This window comes from Protomyctophum parallelum (assembly GCF_964188405.1).
Source record: "Protomyctophum parallelum genome assembly, chromosome: 6".
In the NCBI taxonomy this organism is placed as follows: Eukaryota; Metazoa; Chordata; class Actinopteri; order Myctophiformes; family Myctophidae; genus Protomyctophum; species Protomyctophum parallelum.
Window position 1 is genome coordinate 50,199,053 of NC_139701.1, and position 20,313 is coordinate 50,219,365.

At 44.8% G+C, this 20,313-nt stretch overlaps 1 protein-coding gene across 1 annotated transcript in view; it reads left to right on the plus strand.

Moving 5' to 3' along the window:
• szt2 (SZT2 subunit of KICSTOR complex) overlaps nucleotides 1-20,313 on the plus strand; it is a 181,611-nt gene that overhangs the window by 147,949 nt on the left and 13,349 nt on the right. The window contains exons 66-75 of the mRNA XM_083766835.1: nucleotides 207-332; nucleotides 2,026-2,243; nucleotides 3,989-4,085; nucleotides 5,039-5,119; nucleotides 5,483-5,557; nucleotides 7,256-7,321; nucleotides 13,928-14,141; nucleotides 15,329-15,518; nucleotides 17,560-17,682; nucleotides 19,463-19,838. Coding sequence (XP_083622961.1) covers nucleotides 207-332; nucleotides 2,026-2,243; nucleotides 3,989-4,085; nucleotides 5,039-5,119; nucleotides 5,483-5,557; nucleotides 7,256-7,321; nucleotides 13,928-14,141; nucleotides 15,329-15,518; nucleotides 17,560-17,682; nucleotides 19,463-19,838 — 1,566 coding nt within the window. The remainder of the gene's footprint in view (nucleotides 1-206; nucleotides 333-2,025; nucleotides 2,244-3,988; nucleotides 4,086-5,038; nucleotides 5,120-5,482; nucleotides 5,558-7,255; nucleotides 7,322-13,927; nucleotides 14,142-15,328; nucleotides 15,519-17,559; nucleotides 17,683-19,462; nucleotides 19,839-20,313) is intronic.

Consider the following 20,313-nt stretch of genomic DNA (forward strand, 5'->3'; position numbering starts at 1 on the left):
GTGTGTGTGTGTGTGTGTGTGTGTGTGTGTGTGTGTGTGTGTGTGTGTGTGTGTGTGTGTGTGTGTGTGTGTGTGTAAAAACAGAAAGAAAGGCCAAAAATGTGCCAGGGACGAGGCTCAGTCTTTGCCACGGACATAGTGGTCTGTGTACTGTATACGGACATAATGGATGACCTCCCTGCGTTGTTGTTGTTCCTCCTCATCAGGTGACAGACTTGGAGACGTTGAAGCATTCGTCCAGGTTGGTTCACTACTGCGCCACGCCGCTGCTGTTTGACCCCGTGTTCCGCAAGCAGATCCAAGACGAGCAGGCTGCCCAGCCTCCTGTGAAGGTAAACCCTTAGCCGCGCGTAGCCAGCCTTCATCTGCCTTTGCAATGCATAGCTCCCCAGGCAGAGTGAGTCTGGCTCCTCTCAATGCATAGCGCCCCAGGCAGAGTGAGTCTGGCTCCTCTCAATGCATATCGCCCCAGGCAGAGTGAGTCTGGCTCCTCTCAATGCATATCGCCCCAGGCAGAGTGAGTCTGGCCCTCTCAATGCATATCGCCCCAGGCAGATTGAGTCTGGTCCCTCTCAATGCATATCGCCCCAGGCAGATTGAGTCTGGTCCCTCTCAATGCATATCGCCCCAGGCAGATTGAGTCTGGCTCCTCTCAATGCATATCGCCCCAGGCAGATTGAGTCTGGCCCCTCTCAATGCATATCGCCCCAGGCAGATTGAGTCTGGCTCCTCTCAATGCATATCGCCCCAGGCAGAGTGAGTCTGGCTCCTCTCAATGCATATCGCCCCAGGCAGATTGAGTCTGGCCCCTCTCAATGCATATCGCCCCAGGCAGATTGAGTCTGGCCCCTCTCAATGCATATTGCCTTGTATCTGCCTCGGACGGCTGTGGCTCAGGAGGTCATCCAATGATCCATGGGTCGGTCAGTTCGTAGTATCCTTGGGCAAGACACTGAACCCTACATTGGCTCCAATGAGTTGGTCGGTGTGAGCTTGCCACCATGTATGTGTGAATGTGGGAAGTGAGACAACTGGATGGAATATATATTTATTTATTGAATATAAAATGAGCAATATATTTATTATGGTTTGGCGATGAATTGGATCTGCTTTTTAGGTACTCTGATCAAGCGCATCAGTCACAACCATAGGGACTCCGAATACCCCGTACCTAAACAGCTGATCCAAAACGACAGGTGGTAGCTGGGGTGGAAAAGGGTGAGCAGCAGTGGTTTAGCAGACAGCAGCGCAGCGGTATCAGTGTGCAACAGCAAGCAAGCAGGATGAGCAGTGCAAACTTCCAGTTTAAATTCTGCATTTAAGTCCGACGTCATTTTGTAGTCCTACGTTACGTCCCGGGTCCAAGTGGCACCAGCTCCCGTCTGCATCTTTTCACAATGATTTTATTTTTCAGAAAGGAAGCCATTGAGGGTTAAAATGTGTCTTAATGCTTCCAACTTGAGTAGAATTATTAATGTTCTGTACAAGTGTCCATGACAACGAAAATATATGAGGACAATAAAGACTATTATTATCATTATTTTTGAAGGTGGTAACAGTCAGTGGTCACAGCCAGATTTGGGAGACCAATAGCTTTGTTGTTGCAAGGAAAGCGGTAAAATGAGACTTTCGTAGTTGTTTTCGTCTCAGATTTAGTCCAACGGAGGGACACAGTATAACTCTATGGGGACACAAAAGCGACACAAAAGTGGCACCCGGAAGTATCTCTGGAGGAGGCGCTCACGTCACGGCTAAAATACTGTATAGCCGGTATGAACATTGAATGAGTGTGTGATTGGATGAAGTGAATCGTGTGAATTAGAACTCGATGCTGAGGCGGCCCAATAAACGAGCTGGCAACTGGCACTGAGTTTCCTGACTGAACTCGCTCTGCGCATGTCTGTGACTTTAGTGAAAATAGTAGAACTACAGTACAAGCTCGCACCACGTCTCCTTGTGACATTTACTCGACAACTTACAAAAATGTGAGTACTACTTTTAATTTTTCTCCCACCGCCGAAACAGAAGCGCCACCGCTCCAACGACAGCATGGCGTCGGGCAGCAGGGACCGCTCGTACAGCACGGACTCTGCGGACACGCTGCAGCCCGGCGGTGGGCCGCGGCTGAAGGAGGAGGCCTGGCTGCTGGACCTGTCCAACACCTTCCTGCAGCAGTACGTCCAGTACCTGCAGAGCATGGGCTTCATCCTGGTGCAGATCCGCCCCATGTCCCCCACACGCAAGTATGTTGAACGCTGTTCAGGTCTGCCCCATGTCCCCCACACGCAAGTATGTTGAACGCTGTTCAGGTCCGCCCCATGTCCCCCACACGCAAGTATGTTGAACGCTGTTCAGGTCCGCCCCATGTCCCCCACACGCAAGTATGTTGAACGCTGTTCAGGTCCGCCCCATGTCCCCCACACGCAAGTATGTTGAACGCTGTTCAGGTCCGCCCCATGTCCCCCACACGCAAGTATGTTGAACGCTGTTCAGGTCCGCCCCATGTCCCCCACACGCAAGTATGTTGAACGCTGTTCAGGTCCGCCCCATGTCCCCCACACGCAAGTATGTTGAACGCTGTTCAGGTCCGCCCCATGTCCCCCACACGCAAGTATGTTGAACGCTGTTCAGGTCCGCCCAATGTCCCCCACACGCAAGTATGTTGAACGCTGTTCAGGTCCGCCCCATGTCCCCCACACGCAAGTATGTTGAACGCTGTTCAGGTCCGCCCCATGTCCCCCACACGCAAGTATGTTGAACGCTGTTCAGGTCCGCCCCATGTCCCCCACACGCAAGTATGTTGAACGCTGTTCAGGTCCGCCCCATGTCCTCCACACGCAAGTATGTTGAACGCTGTTCAGGTCCGCCCCATGTCCCCCACACGCAAGTATGTTGAACGCTGTTCAGGTCTGCCCCATGTCCCCCACACGCAAGTATGTTGAACGCTGTTCAGGTCCGCCCCATGTCCCCCACACGCAAGTATGTTGAACGCTCTTCAGGTCCGCCCCATGTCCCCCACACGCAAGCATGTTGAACGCTGTTCAGGTCCGCCCAATGTCCCCCACACGCAAGTATGTTGAACGCTGTTCAGGTCCGCCCCATGTCCCCCACACGCAAGTATGTTGAACGCTGTTCAGGTCCGCCCCATGTCCCCCACACGCAAGCATGTTGAACGCTGTTCAGGTCCGCCCCATGTCCCCCACACGCAAGTATGTTGAACGCTGTTCAGGTCCGCCCCATGTCCCCCACACGCAAGCATGTTGAACGCTGTTCAGGTCCGCCCAATGTCCCCCACACGCAAGTATGTTGAACGCTGTTCAGGTCCGCCCCATGTCCCCCACACGCAAGTATGTTGAACGCTGTTCAGGTCCGCCCCATGTCCCCCACACGCAAGTATGTTGAACGCTGTTCAGGTCCGCCCCATGTCCTCCACACGCAAGTATGTTGAACGCTGTTCAGGTCCGCCCCATGTCCCCCACACGCAAGTATGTTGAACGCTGTTCAGGTCCGCCCCATGTCCCCCACACGCAAGTATGTTGAACTCTGTTCAGGTCCGCCCCATGTCCCCCACACGCAAGTATGTTGCACTTCAGTGATTTCACTTAATTCAAATTTCACTTTTCTTATTTATTTTTTGTGACCCCTAGGGTCCAAAAAGCTACGGTTTCGTTTTTGGCTAGAGGGCCCATCCTTCATCCAATCAGTAAAAAGTTATTTATACTAGGCGATGCTGGATGCTTCATAAACTAATAACTCGTGTCTTTCTAATCTAGGCGATCTGTGACTTTTAACCCTTGGACTCCCGTTGACGTAATTGACGTAATGAAAAAAATATTATTATTATATTATTAAATTATTTTTTATTTTACACCATTTTATTTTGGCATTCAAAAATGTCATCTAGAGCTGGCAGAAGGCACTAAAAAGCTGCTATTAGGGGTCCAAGTGTAATGGGATTATGCCTCAAATGAACGTTCCTCTATTGCAGCGTCGCTCGAGCACGCGCAGCCATGCTGAGCTCCATGTCATCAGAGGGAAGAATGTCCTTCTCATATGTCAAACAGAAGAGCGAAGACAGCCCCAAGGTTAGCACATTATGCTCACACGCACACACACAGTCACTCACACACACACACACACACAAACACACACACACGTTTGCATTACTATACCTGTGTGGACATTGGCGTGTTATGTTATGATGAATGAGAGCGACGTCGCCACGTGGCGGCCATCTTGCTTCAGGTAGCTCATAACATTGTGTCTATGGGGCATGCACTTTTTAAATAACAATAACTTGCTCAATGTTCAACCAATTTTTGGTTTGTTATAAACGTCAGAGGCATATACTTATATGCTTTTATATGACGTTCATATAAAATATAATATTAAACAGATAATCATCCTGAATCATAGCCACGTTGATAGCGTTTGTAATAAACCAACCCGTTTGTAAATCCGTCAAAATTTTAGCTAGTAATGTGTTTTTGTTTGAGCTGATCACCAGCTACCACAGAACGTAGGACTGTAGCAAGATGGCCGCCGGTGCACTCCACCTTGTGCCATCTAGCCTTATGATGACGAATGACATTCTTGCAAATTCTCTTTGACATTTTTTTTTACCCATTTTAAAAGGGAACCCCTTTCAGTGTTTTTAGCATTATGTTAGCTATTGAAAAATAGCAGATCTACAAGCGATTGCCGCGCTATGAGCTTGTAGGTCTGCTATTTTTTTTAAATTGTGTAAATGTGGCGCAAACCTTTGAATATCTATTATTTCAGAGCGAACATTTTCTTAACTCAAACCTTTGCTTCTGGGGGTGCCTGGAACAACATATTTTCAGATGGTCGGCGGCCAATTCCATATATTTTTGGGGGTCCTTGACATGAAAATGTTTGAGAACGACTGACATAGAAACATGGGTTTTTCAGAAAACGATTTGTATAATCGTCCTCAGGTTTAAATGGGTTAACTGAAAGCCTAGAGAGCCATGACAGCAGATCTACAAGCTCACTGCTTTTTGAACATTTCCCACAGACCACAGGATCGAGTCCTACCACCTACCACCTGCAGAGGGCACTGCCGGGCGGCATCGTCCTCATGGAGTTGGCCTTTCAGGTAAGAAGAAGACCCTATTGAATCATCACCATCATCACATTCCGGCCACTTTGGCGTCCTGCAATTTTTTGGCCTCACTTTTTTTTATCCTCAATTCCGTGGCTCAGCCAATCAAATCATCGCTAGGGGGTTATCAGCCAATCAAATCATCGCTATGGTGGTACACATGCACAGTTTGCACACGCTAGTGCCTCGATTTAATTTAATTTATAACTAATGTGTACATTGATTAAGTTGATTAACTGTTGCAGCCCAGTCAGCATGGACATAGTCACTTAAAAATGTGTGTGTGTGTGTGTGTGTGTGTGTGTGTGTGTCTGTGTCTGTGTCTGTGTGTCTGTGTGTCTGTGTCTCTTACATTAGGGCTGTTATTTCTGTGTGAAGCAGTATGCTTTGGAGTGTTCCCGCATCCCCATGGGCCAGACTGTCAACTCACAGGTACACACTGTTTTTCACACACACAAAACACAATAGCACTCTGTACACACAACCACTTAATCCGTTTAGAGCTCAGGTCGATTCTAATGTCTTCGTCTAAATTCAGTAGTTCTCAAACTTCAACAGAAAGTTGAACACGCCAGAACATGAAGCATCTCAAGCCTGGGGGGAAAAGAGGGGGGGGGGGGGGGGGGGCTGCCTGCCGCCGTGACAAACTGTATTCCTCACCAAACCTTTTTAGTTATACTTGGGGTCTAATTCATACATACTTTTTTTGCCGCCATGACTGTCTCTGTATAAAAAAAGAGAATCACATATATAAAGTCACAAGGCCAACTTTGACGTGGCAGTATTGCTTTGTTTTTTTTTGTTTTTTTTGTTTTTAATATATGGTTTTCTTAACCCATTCTGACCGGGCACCCATTTTGGTGTCAGCATCATGTTATGCTTTAGCTATTTAAAAATAGCAGATCTACAAGCTCATATCGCGCCACCGAGTGGCGCGATACGAGCTTGTAGGTCTGCTATTTTTGAAAAATCGAAGAACGACTGACATTTTTAGAATCTGATCTCAGGTCAGAATGGGTTCGTCAGACCAGCGTGTGTCCAGTGGAAACCTCATATGAATCTGATCTCAGGTCAGAATGGGTTTTAATGTCCTGGATTATCTTTTTTTAATTTCCTGATAAATGAACATTTTGGAGTTAGGTGGATTCTTCCCGACAGCAGAGATATATTAAAGAGTATTTGAATTGTTGAAATATTCCATGAATTCCATATATTTCATGAAAGCAAAGCTTAAGGCCTCAGTCTGTACTCTTTTTGGGAGGACTCCTTAATTGACCTATAGCTAAGCCCCTCCCCAAACTGCTATGGTCCAATCACAGCTAAGCATAACGTGGGTTTAGACCAGAGTGTATAGTAGGAGAGTAGCGACACGCTTTGATCTCGCCGCAAAGGCCTATGGGCGGGCCTATGGGCTATAGTTCCAAACATTGGAACTATCCCATTGAGATAGAATGAGCACTTACAATGGGAGTCAACATTAGTGTCGCCACTCTCTTACTATTATTACTCTGGGTTAAACAAGCCTCTCCATAGTATATAGTTTTCCTATATGATAAAACATTGTTTTAAAAAGGAAATGTCACGCACATATTTTCCAGTTTTCCAATGCCTTGTTGACGGATTTGGAAGAGATTTTGATGGTCTGGTTCCAAAAATGAACCAGTATAATGTGTAAAAGCCATGATATTTACATTGGAATGAATGAGCCCGGCTTGAAAGTGTCCAAGTGGGAGTGTCTAAGTGGGAGAGGGTGGGGCTTTGCTAAAGGTGAATTCACACTGTTTCACAAATTCCTGCTTGGGACATGGCCTGATAAACATTTTCAGTCCTGTGGGATTTTATTTTTGAGTCCATGCAGATACTTTTATTGCAGCAAAGGTTGTTGCCACGCCTCGAGCTAAACACTCAAGACAAGAAAGGTTTCCATTTTATTGTCATGTCATGTCTGTATGGATGGCAAAGTATGATGAAAGAATGCATGTGGTAAAAAACAAAGATGACTTGATTTTCCCTCTCATTAACACATCATTGAACAATTTGAAATGATCAAGGTGGGTCCAGAGACTAGAGTCCAGTCTGTCTGTCTGCATGCCAAGTCCCATCACCATCATGTCCTCATCTCTCCACTAGGGGCCACTGTTCACCAAACCCCGGTGCAAGCCATTCCCAGAAGGCACCGCGGTGCCTGACTCTGCGGTATGTCCCGATTCGGTCCTACAGGAAGGGGAGGGGCTCACTTAAATTGGCTCCGCCCTCTTCCCCTTCCTCAACTTGCTGCCGCCGGTGTTGCTTCAATCGTCTCTCTTTCTTTTTCTCTCCTCAATCCCCTGTTCCTTCAAGCTGCTGTTCTCTCGTAGAGTCCCGGCCATTAGTGTCACTCTGGCTGAAACATTGCCATTATTTAGAACCATTTAGACCCGAGGACGATTCTATGAATGTCTTCTAAATCATGAGAGTTTTCTGAAAAAAACTATGTTTCTATGTCAGTGGTTTTCAAACTATTTCATGTCAAGGACACGAAAAATTATATGTAATTTGACCCCATCTGAAAATATGTTGTTCCAGGGTCCTCCCAGAAGCAAAGATTTGAGTTTAAAACGTTCTCTGTGAAAGAATATACAGCATAATCAAAGATTTGCGCCACATTTTCATGATTTTTCAAAAATAGCAGACCTACGAGCTCATAGCGCGGCACTATGAGCTTGTAGATCTATAAAATATAACATAATGCTTAAAACACCAAAAGAGGTTCCCCCCCAGAATGGGTTAAGCGAAACGTTTCAAAGCTCACAACATTATGAGCTTTTAGATTTTTTGTGGTTCTATTTGACCGGAAATGCTTATAATTTGTAATCATATTTAGCCTGTTGATATTTAATACTTTATTCTTATTTTTTATTCGCTACAACACGTTAAACCTTTTTTTGTATTCAAATTTTGCTCATTAATGAAATAGTTTTTCGAATTGATTTCAGGATTTTGCGGCGTTTCTTTTTTCTTTTTTAGTTCAAAACATCGCTACCGATTACATGGCTCAGTGGTTCTCAAAGTGGGCTCCGGTGGGGACCCTTAGAGTTATTTGAAGGGGATCCAAATGGACCCTTACAGGTCTGCAACTCTGAGAGTGTACACATGGAACCAAATGAACCCTTACAGGTCTGTGACTCTGAGAGTGTAACACATAATGGACCAAGATAATGGATCCATTTGGTTCAATGTGTTTACACTCTCAAGAGACATGGGGGGGGGGGGGGGGGGGGGGGGTGGTCCTTGAAATAATAAATAAAGTTTGACAACCACTGACATAGGTCGTGCAAAGCTGTATAATGGGCGGCGCTCTACTGTCTGGCTTTCTGACATGGAATTGGGACCTTTCTCCCTCTGTTTAACGGGGTCCTCACTTTGAGCAGCCTTTGGGAGCTATGGTTACTGACCTATACAGCTTGACATTGACATTCTTTTACGTAACCCCAATCAACCTCTAAAAAGGCTAAAAAATTGAAATACTTATCCACTCTTATCCACTTTTATCCCGTCAACAACCGAAAAGCCCTGACGCGTTGGGAGCTTGTAAGTTTGGCCATTTGTGATGGACGTTTACCCCGACAGAATGCCCGCCACTGCTAGGCCTTAAGGCAGTGGTTCCCAAACGTTGTCATGTCAAGGACCCCCACATTGACGCCAATTAGCCCGCGGACCCCTGCCAGGGCATAAGAGAAGATTTTTACATCTCTAGCAATGATTCTCTACCCGTTTAATTTCAAGGACCCCCAAAGTTTGACATGCATTAGTCTACGGACACCCAGTTATGTCGTAACATCAATGTTAATTTAACTCTGAGAGTGTACAAATGGCATATATTTTCAAATGGGGGTCTGCGGGCTAATTGGTGTCAATTTGGGGGTCCTTGACATGAAAAGGTTTGGGAACCACTATCCTACAGTGTTGGGTTATTGTTCCACAGGCCCTGTGTGTATAGCGTTAGTCCAACGTCCCAATAATCCGACATCACTAACCCTAAACCCAAACCCTAACCGCACGGGGAAGCCACGGGGGAGTCTATAGCTCTGGTCCATAGCACTACTGTATATGCCATTGCATTAGAGTTATGGGACTCTCAATGCATTGCCCTTGCATGAAATGCACCACAGCCTCTCAACTTCTGCTAAAAATTTAAAGAACGTTTTCGCTACTCACCAATACAAAGACGGTTTTGGTCATTAGAAAGACTACTTTCCACTTTTACCCAGGAAAGGATTTATTTTTTTGGCCAAAATGTGCATGTTATCCACTGTGGAAAGTAGTCTTTCTTCATAACAAAACCGTCTTTGTATTGGTGAGTAGTGGAATCTTTTTATTTCAGCAGAAGTCGAGAGGCTGGTCTGCATTTCATGCGAGGGCAATTCATTGAGAGACCCATAGCCTAGAGCAGTGGTTCCCAAAGTGGGGTCCGGGGACCCCCAGGGGTACTTGAGGGAGTTCCAGGGCGTACCCAGCTAAATAATGGTTAGGAAACAAATGGACCTTTATGGGTCTGTAACTCAGAGAATGTTCCATTTGTACACTCTCAGAGTTAAAATTAACATTGATTTTACAATAGAGATAGAAATGCCATTAAATAGTTTGACATACTAATGTATGTTAAACTGGGGGTCCTTGAAATTAAACTGGTTGAGAATCACTTAGAGAGCCGTAAAACTCTTCTCTGATGGGGGTACCTGGCATATTTTTTCAAATGGGGGTCCGTGGGCTAATAAGTCTCAATTTGGGGGTCTTTGACATGAAAAGGTTTGGGAACCACTGGCCGAGAGCCATCAGCTTGAGGCTATGGACCAGAGCTATAGGGTGAGTCTTAACCCAGCCACGTATGTTGGACCAACGGGACGTCGGACTAATGCATGACCCCTCCGCTGCTACCAGGAACTTGTCAGTCGTTGGTTGAGCGTGTTCTTTCCTTTAACACTCGGGACTCTGATTTATACTCGGCCGCACACCGGCCGGTGTCACGTGCCGAAAACAGACGCTGGTTCTGCGATTTTCGAACGCACTACCACAAAGTATAAATCAAGCCTTTTTTTTTTTAGATCCTGCTGAGATTAACAGTCGACAATCGATGAGAAAATAACCAAGAACATGTTTAATTTTACAATCAAAATGCATTACTCTGAATTTAATTGCGGTTCTTTAATTACCCCGAGGTCCGTTTAATTTGTGACATAATTTATATGAGAGCGACACACAACCTTGCAGAATGTCAGAGTTGAGTCAGATTCATTATTTGTCTCGTGATGGCATCACATGCCGTAAAAGATTTTGTCGACAGACATGACACGTTGTGCGCTTGTAGGCCGACTGTTGTCCACACACGACAGCATTGTGCTTAAAATAGGCTTCAACATCGACACGGACAGCGTACAATTTCCGCTGTTTTAGCTTTGCTTCAGCACTAATGGTGTTGACTGGCTTTTCTAGTACCACTTCCGGTGGTACTAGGAATGAGGTTGCTCTAGGAATGAGGTTGCTCCATGACGTTTAGTAGAAGCAACATGACGGTGATGTCCTTCACGCGGTCCGCCATCCCGTTGGTCCGACCACATGGCCAGTTGGGATCCGATGCGCATTAGTTCGACATGCGGGAACAACGGTCGGACTAGCACTCGGACATGCACTGCTCTCGTGCTTGCGGTTAGTGGTTAGGTTAGGGATAGAGGTAGGTTGTCAGTCTAATGACTGTGACCAATAATACCCGGCTGGTTAACACTCACCCTGTGGTTTCTGTGTGCCGTTAGTGTTAGTAATGCTTGTTTTTTTTTATTATTAATATTTTGATGATAAAAAACATGAAAATCATGAAAAACGTCGTCCTCATGCTTTTCGACAACTGTAAACTATGAAAACTATATAATATAATAAACGACTAATACTATAGTATGTCGTTTGTCATGGTTTCGACTATATAAAGAAAAACACGAAAAACGACATATTGCAGTATGTTGTTTCTCATGGCCCTCTACGGGGGAAAAAAGACTAGGACAATTAACATAAAAATCATAAACAACACATGGTCGGACTAATGAGCAGTCATGTTAGCTTCCTTCGCTAACAGCCGTGGGACATGTTGTTAGCCTGTGGAGTATAAATACATGTTTATTTTCTCTGGAGAACTCCATCCTCTCAGGGTGCTAACATTAACAAAGCCTGAGCCATCATCACTCAAGATTCTGTGCCCAACAGTTTAGCATATTTTTTGTTATCTTTTCTTTATTTTTTTTGCTTAAAGGACCACTTCATATAATTTGTCCTCATGGTTCATGATACATTTGTTTACATCGTCGATGGGGAATCCAAGCTAATATAAACTGCAGGCTTTCTATTCCTGAGGAGTTGCAATGCGAAAATGGTAGCCATTTTTCTCACAATAATACAAATATAAATAATTATATTTAAATAATCAAATCTGCCTAACGACACTGGTGGACACGTTTCTGAACTCCCCACAGCCCTCCTATGAGACACAGACTGAGTAGGAAAGAAATATGGTATTTTATCATGAACATTTAGGACCAATTATATGAAGATAGGTTGAAAAGTGGTGGTTCAGATCAATTCCCTGGACAAACAGGACACTGCTTAAAGTGTTGTGATGTTGAACTGATGTTTGGTGAACTACATACCAAATAGTATCAATTCTACTGTTTTATCATGGGTCATCTTTTCCTCCAATGAAAATCTTTCTCTGCATCAGGCTCTTAAGTGATTACATATGTTCATAATCGTTTGATTTCTTCTCTCATTATTTGTAACAGGTGCAGCTTTCAAAAACCGCGAAACGTTATTTCCACCGCATGCATTTCTTTCTTTTGCGTCATGCAAGCTTTGTTGTCAGAATATGATGCAATGCAAAGTGTTTTCAGAGGTGTCACAATTATGAGGTTTCTCATGTGAAATATTTGCTTTCTTTACGAGACCCATCCCATATAATTATAGACTTAATCTCTTCATTTCTAACAACCAAAATGTTCATCTCCATGTCCTGGTTGGTTATGACCATGTCACAATATTAACTTTTTTGAGTGGTGCAACCACTCCAAAGAACAGCTTTGTCCCTATGTCCTAATGTGACTATGTCCGTTTAGAGCACCAGTAGGGGCATAGGTGGCGCTGTTGTGCCAGAGACAGAGAGAGAGAGAGATAATGTTGCACTGTTGCCTGCTAATGAGAGAGAGAGACAGAGAGAGAGGTCATAGTCTTTTGAATAAAATGTCATGACGTTTGTCATATTATAGTCATCTGAACTCTTTTAGTCTAGTTTTAGTCGACTAAGTATATGATTTTAGTCAACTAAATCTGCAGCTGATTTTGACGACAACAAGGTATGTTGGCGTAATGGCAGTTTTTTCACACTATGTTGAAAATAGCCGATCTACAAGCTCACAACACATCACAGTGCTAGCGACCTGTGGATTTAGCCGCGGTTGCCGCGGGTAACCGCGGTTGACGGATGGTGCGGTTGATATAAATAGGATGATGCGGTTGGATAGCGGGCGGACAATGAATTTGCTGTTGCGGGTGTCAACAAACTCCATCCGCAGGTCTCTACACAGCGCACATGTTGTGAGCTTATAGATCTGCTATTTTTAGAGTAACACCTAAGGTTTGAATATAGTACAAGTAACTGACAATGGATCTATGTGTGAATTAAAGTGTGTATATATACAATATATATATATATACTTTCTAGAGAGTTGCAGCTAAATTAACTGAGTTAATTAATTTCTGAAATTAATTAGATTAGATTGTTTAACGAAATTAATGCATGCTTAAGGCTCATTCATTGTCTGGATTTTCGGTGGTGAGGTGACCACCGCTCCGGTGGTGAAGTGACCACCGGAGCTGAAATAACGTTGAGCGGTGGTGAGTAAAAACAGAGAGGCTGGAGCGGTGGCGGTGGTTTGCTCTTCACCGCGGCTCAGTGGACGTCATGCTGTAGTTCGGTGGTCACCTAACCACCACCGAAAATCCAGACTATGAATGACTCTTTAGATGACCCGCCCGATCCCGTCCACTCTGCACTAGTCACCGCTCTGGTATCTGATGGCTGATAGGGGGCGATAGACCGAGATACCTGGAGAGAGCGAGGGCTAGAGAGACATATTTTGGACGTAGTTTGAATGGTGATTAATCATGATTTATTTATTTTTTTAAAGCTGTGATTATTAATATGATTACTTTTTTAATCGTTTGACAGCCCTAATGAGCCCTAGAGAGAGAGTTGCAGTCCCGCCCCCTTTCAGAACGACAAGGGCACCGGAAGAGAGTTTCCCAAGCATTTTTCCCATAGAAGTTGTTTATTATTACGTATTACGTTTTTTTTTTTAAGACCTTTAAGCCAATCTCGGCTTATGACAAATCATGACAATAAACAAAAATAAATTGGCCGAACAAATAATTAGAAAGAAGAAAAAATAGGCAGGGTACAACAAAGTGTACACTTTTTTTTTGCTTCTTTCTAATTATTTGTGCGGCCCAAAAAATTGTGTTTTATTGTCATGATTTGTCAGCAGCCGAGTTGGCTTTGTTGGCTGAAAGGTCTCTAAATAAATACTTTATGAAACGTCTATGGAAAAAAGAATGGGAAATTAATGAATGGGAAATTCTCTTCCCGTGCCCTCGTTGATCTGAAAGGGGTGGGACTGCGACGCGCTCTCTCTCTCTCTCTCTCTCTCTATATATATATATATATATATATATATAGTCATAGTCATAATGTTTTACAGGCTATGCTCTCTCTCTCCCCTATAGCTGTCCATGCTCTTCACGGAGGAGTGCGACAAGGTGCGCGACCTGATGCACGTGCACTCGTTCAGCTACGACTTCCACCTGCGCGTGGTGCACCAGTACCTGGTGGGCTGTCACATGACGCTGAGGCAGGGTTACCAGCTCACCAGCTTCCTGGAGGACTTCATCGCCCACCACCCTGACATCCCCAAGTTTGGACGCAACCACGTCTACCAAGGTCCAGTTATGGGACATGTTTAACCGATTGACCCCCCCCCACTGTAGTGCGTGCATGTGCACATCTTGTTACCGGGGCGTTTTTTTTCTCCAAATCACGGAATGCACCTTTAACACATAGATTGCTAGAGTTTTCTGTGAGCTCAGGCTTGGTGGTGCTGAGCGATTAACATTGGACTTTTGAACTTTTTCGGGGCCCACAGCGAGGGGCCTCTTATAGCGAGAATCACACCGCATACATCAAAAGAAAGCCTAACTTGTCCACTTCAATTTTAATTTAATTTTAAAAAATTCATGATTTTACCATCTTCCATTCTGGAGATATTGACCTTTTTCTAACACCTGCTTTTGCCTGCACTCTGCTCGCTTGAAAAAACAGCAGAGATATGGAAGGTTGAAGTTGACAGACATTGACAGACAGATATAAAAATGAACACAAATAATATCATATACATACTACACACTGAATGAAAGCCCTGAATGTCTACTTTTAGGAGGAAAACAAATACACATTGATCCCATGTACATTTTGTCAGTAATTGGCTATTGAATGCAGCTTGCGCCCACCAGAGAGAAATTTAGAGAAGGCATGGACCTGAAGAACTATTATTCAATAAGGCCTATAGTGACATGTACATACTATATACCGTATGAAACAGAAGACTCTCTGCTTTCATAAGAAAAAAACTAATAATGTAATAATAATAAAAATCACCCCTGTGAAGTGAGCAGTGCAATGTTGCACTGCTCACTTCACAACATTGCACTGCTCACTTCACAGGGGTGTGATTTTTATTATTATTACAGTATTAGTTTTTTTCTTATGAAAGCAGAGAGTCTTCTGTTTCATACGGTATATAGTATGTACATGTCGCTATAGGCCTTATTTTGTGAATAATAGTTGTTCAGATCGATGACTTCTCTAAAGTTCTCTCTGAAAAAGAGAATTTTAGACAAGGCATGGACCTGGACAACTAAATATTGTCTAGTCTAGTTTTTATTTGTTGACGAAATTTTCACCATATTATATAGTCTCAGTTTTAGTCGCCATAGCTTAGTTTTCATTTCGTCAGTGAAAATAGGCAGTCGACGAACATTTTCCGTCATAGTTTTAGTCGACGAAATCAACTAGATCAAAAGAATGAACACCGTATGAACGGGGGCGTTTGACGACCGTCTCTTTCACAGGGAGCTTCTCGGTGTCGACGGGGATGATCACGGCCCACCAGCTGTACAACTACATCACGGACCACGCCGGCACGTACAACATGAAGCCCATCCGCATGTCCAAGGCCGCCGGCACACCCGCCGACGCCAAGAAGGGAGCGCCGCAGAGCGCCGACCTGCACGAGTACGCCCTGGTGGCCTTGTGGAACAGGTAAGAGACCACACACGCACACTCTTACTCTTCACAAACATGTCTTTGTGTTGGTCTCTAGCTAGTGTTGTTTTTGGCAGCAAATTCCTATTTTAGTTTAGTCATAGTTTTTGGAATAATACTTAATTTAGTTTTAGTCACATTTTAGTCTTAGTGTTAGTCTAGTTTTAGTCGACTGAATATCATAAGATTTTAGTCGACTAAATCTACAGTTGATTTAGTCGAACAAAATGTATTTTGGTGGGCCTTGGTGCTGTCGTAATGACAGTTTTTTCACTTGCTGAAAATAGACGATCGACAAGCTCACAAGTACGCGTCGCAGCGCGACGTGTTGTGAGCTTGTAGATCGTGCAACCAATTCTAAAATGACTTATACTGGATCTCTTGTCCACTAGTTAACCAACATTTTAGTCTAGTTTTTATTTGTTGACGAAATTGTGAGTATATTTAGTCTTAGTTTTAGTCACCATAGACTAGTTTTCATTTAGTTACCATTTAGTTTTCGTCAGTGGAAAAGGGTAGTCGACGAACATTTTTCGTCTTATTTTTAATCGACGAAATCAACACTGCTAGCTAAAAGGTTTGGGAACTACTGGTCTAGATCAGTGGTTCCCAAACGTTTTCATGTCAAGGACCCCCAAATTGACACTAATTATCCCTGCGGACCCCCATTTGAAACGATATGCCAGGGACCCCCCATGAGAGAGGACTGTTACGGCTCTAGCAGTGATTCTCAACCCGTTTAATTTCAAGGACTCCCAGTTTTACATGCATTAGTCTACATGCAGACCACCATTTAATGGCATTTTCCATCTCTGAGACCCTCAATTTATATTGTAAAATCAGTGTTAATTTAACTTTACAAATGGAACCAAATGGGTCCATTTGTACACTCTCTGAGTTACAGACACATTAGGGTCGATTTGGTTTCTAATTATCATTTAGCTAGGGACCCCCTAGCTGCAACTCTTTCAAGGACCCCTAGGGGTCCCCGGACCCCACTTTGGGAACCACTGTTCTAGATCACTTAGATCATAGGGGTTGAGTCACTTGAAACCGTGTCCCATATCATTATTAAGTACCGTAATTTCCGGACCATAAGCCGCACCTGAATATAAGCCGCACCAACCAAATTTAGGGAAAATCCCATATACAAGCCGCACCGGACTATAAGCCGCACCGGACTATAAGCCGCAGCTACGTTAGCTCAGAGCCTGAGATGGCTCTGCGTTAGCTGTAAAAATCCATAGATTAGCCGCACCGTTGTATAAGCCGCAGGGTTCAAATCATGGGTAAAAAGCTGCGGCTTATAGTCCGGAAATTACGGTATATATATTATTTTATCATAAGAAAATCACATGTGAAGTGAAGGGGCGCTCTCATCATTATACATCATCGTACATCATCTCATGAACAACTGAATTCATGTGATTGGTTAGCCGATTAGCTCGTCTCCATATGACGTACATTTCCCCTTCATTGTCAATGGCATTTAACCCATTCTGAACGGGAACCCGTTTTGGTGTTAGCATTATGTTATGCTTTAGCTATTGAAAAATAGCAGATCGACAAGCTCATAGCGCGCCACCGAGTGGCGCGCTACGAGCTTGTAGGTCTGCTATTTTTGAAAAATCGAAGAACGACTGACATTTTTAGAATCTGATCTCAGGTCAGAATGGGTTCATCAGACCAGTGTGTGTCCAGTGGAAACCTCGTATGAATCTGATCTCAGGTCAGTTGCTCGCAGCGCAAGGCTCTAGGAGCTTGTAGATACAGTATGGTATGTTCACATCTGTGTGTATGATTTACAAAAAAAATAAACATAAAAGGTTTTACATTTCTGTGTTGACTCTGGCTCCTAGATGGACCTGGAAGATACATGTCTCTGAATCCTTTGTCTCTCGTCTCCGTTAGCTCTGGCTCCTACAAGGACCTGGAAGATGCACAAATGTTTCTGAATCCTTTTGTGTCTCGTCTTGGTTAGCTCTGGCTCCTACAAGGACCTGGAAGATACATAAATGTTTTGTCTCGTCTTGGTTAGCTCTGGCTCCTACAAGGACCTGGAAGGACTGCGTCACCACGACGACTTTGACGTGTCCCTGCTGGTCTGTCACAACGCTGCTCCATTTGAGGAGCAGTCTGAAGGAGAGCGTCATCTGCTCAGGTAACTGCATGCATATGGCCCTCAACGGCTTCTTACAGACATGAAGGAGAGCGTCATCTGCTCAGGTAACTGCATGCAGGTAGCCCTCAACGGCTTCTTACAGACATGAAGGAGAGCGCCATCTGCTCAGGTAACTGCATGCAGGTAGCCCTCAACGGCTTCTTACAGACATGAAGGAGAGCGTCATCTGCTCAGGTAACTGCATGCAGGTAGCCCTCAACGGCTTCTTACAGACATGAAGGAGAGCGCCATCTGCTCAGGTAACTGCATGCATATGGCCCTCAACGGCTTCTTACAGACATGAAGGAGAGCGCCAGTCTGCTCAGGTAACTGCATGCAGGTAGCCCTCAACGGCTTCTTACAGACATGAAGGAGAGCGCCAGTCTGGTAACTGCCTTTGTGGCAGAATTACCAGTCTGGTAACTGCCTTTGTGACAGGAATACCAGAGCCTTAGATATAGACAGAGTTACGCAAACTGCGTTCACTTCATGGGGCTTCAGTCCAATGACGGTTCTCCCCATAGACTTCTATTGAGAATGGGGACAACCAACTGGGACAAGTCCTGGACCGGAAGTAGGCAGAAATGCATTGGACTCGGGCAACATCCCAGCTTTAATGATCTTAAATCCCTTTATTTTGGATTGTTTTGTAGTATACAACATTTAAACATTAAAGATACTTTAGTTGTTACTGTACAATACTTTAAAACAGTTGTCATGTTGCACACATGCTTAACCCATTCTGACCGGGCACCCATTTTGGTGTCGGCATCATGTTATGCTTTAGCTATTGAAAAATAGCAGATCTACAAGCTCATATCGCGCCACCGAGTGGCGCGATACGAGCTTGTAGGTCTGCTATTTTTGAAAAATCGAAGAGCGACTGACATTTTTAGAATCTGATCTCAGGTCAGAATGAGTTCATCAGACCAGTGTGTGTCCGGCGGAAACCTCGTATGAATCTGATCTCAGGTCAGTTAAAATAGCTCTTATTTGTGCCGCGCTCGTTGAAAACAATGCATTTCCAACTCCAGCTGGTCTCAGTTCAGGTTGCATGAACAGCGCTCTGTTATCGTCCCCTCAATATCGTAACTCTTCCATTAGACGGCTCTGAGAAATACCATCTGATTAACCCATTCTGACCTGAGATCAGATTCATACGAGGTTTCCGCCGGACACACACTGGTCCTGATGAACCCATTCTGACCTGAGATCAGATTCTAAAAATGTCAGTCGCTCTTCGATTTTTCAAAAATAGCAGACCTACAAGCTCGTATCGCGCCACTCGGTGGCGCGATATGAGCTTGTAGATCTGCTATTTTTCAATAGCTAAAGCATAACATGATGCCGACACCAAAATGGGTGCCCGGTCAGAATGGGTTAATGCATTTCTGATATATACAATAATATATTGTGATAAATGTCTTTCTGACTACATTACCAGTCTTGGCAACTGCCTTTCCGACAGACATGAGCTCAGGTAACTGCATGCATAAGACAGAATGCCTTTCTGACAGAATTACCAGTCTGGTAAATGCCTTTCTGACAGAATTACCATCTGATAAGCACGCATACAGTGTGTGAATAGCGATGTATGTCGGACATTACTCCAACACTAACCCTAACCTCACAGGGAAGCCATAAGCGGAAGACTCTAAAACTTTTCTTAATTGGCCCTTTTTTCCTCCACTGGATTTGAGTAACCCTGTCCTTCATACAGATTGGACAAAATGACTCTTTTCACTGGTAACGCGTGTGCTCGTTCCTGCACTGTGTTCAGGTTGCGCTACTACGTGATCATGACCAGCCAGCGGGAGCTGTTCCCTCGGCTGACGGCGGACATGCGGCGCTTCAAGAAGCTCCCTCAGATCCACCGCGAGCCCGGCGGCGAGGCGGGCTCCGGGGGGAGGGGTGGGGTCCCTCCGGAGCGGGTGGCGGAGGAGGAGGAGCCTGGCGGGGCAGGGGCTGGGGGTCACCACGACCCCGAGCTGGAACTGTGGGAGGAGCCGCCGTCGTCGCCGTCGAGCCCCGCCATGGCGACCTCGCCCGTCCCCAGCGACGGAAACGAGTTCTACCCCCTGGTGGGTCGTAGCAGCGCCGAAGGCCACGGAGGACTGCTGTACCCCTCCCCTCTGTTCCCCCTGCTCAACAACGAGGTGAGCTCCACCAGCAGCTCTTAAGTGCATTTAACCCAGTGGGTGGTTCCCAAGCTTTTCAGCCCCGTGACTCAAAATAAATCAATAAGCCACTAGAGGTGGGAGGTTACCATGTGTTTTATAATGGCCGAGAGGCGTGGTGAGGCACGCGTCTCCAACCCTCTCAGAGGGTTTGTAAGGAAATCAAGTGCTTCCTTTCTCTTACCCTAAATCCTAAAAAGTTAATCAACATATATGTGACCAAATTTGACTGCCATTGGGTTTTTTGGAGATTATTTTTTTCATGTCGCATGAAAGCAGGGAATCATAGCTTCAAATTGACATATTGTTTGTTCAGTTTAACCCACCAGTTTTGGAGATATGGCTTATAGAGTAATGTCTCGCAGAGAAACAGTGAGTTGAGAAAATAGACTTGAAAGGTTCACTTTCTGTGGTCTCCAACATTACACCTAGCTACATGTTTAAGCATTTATCT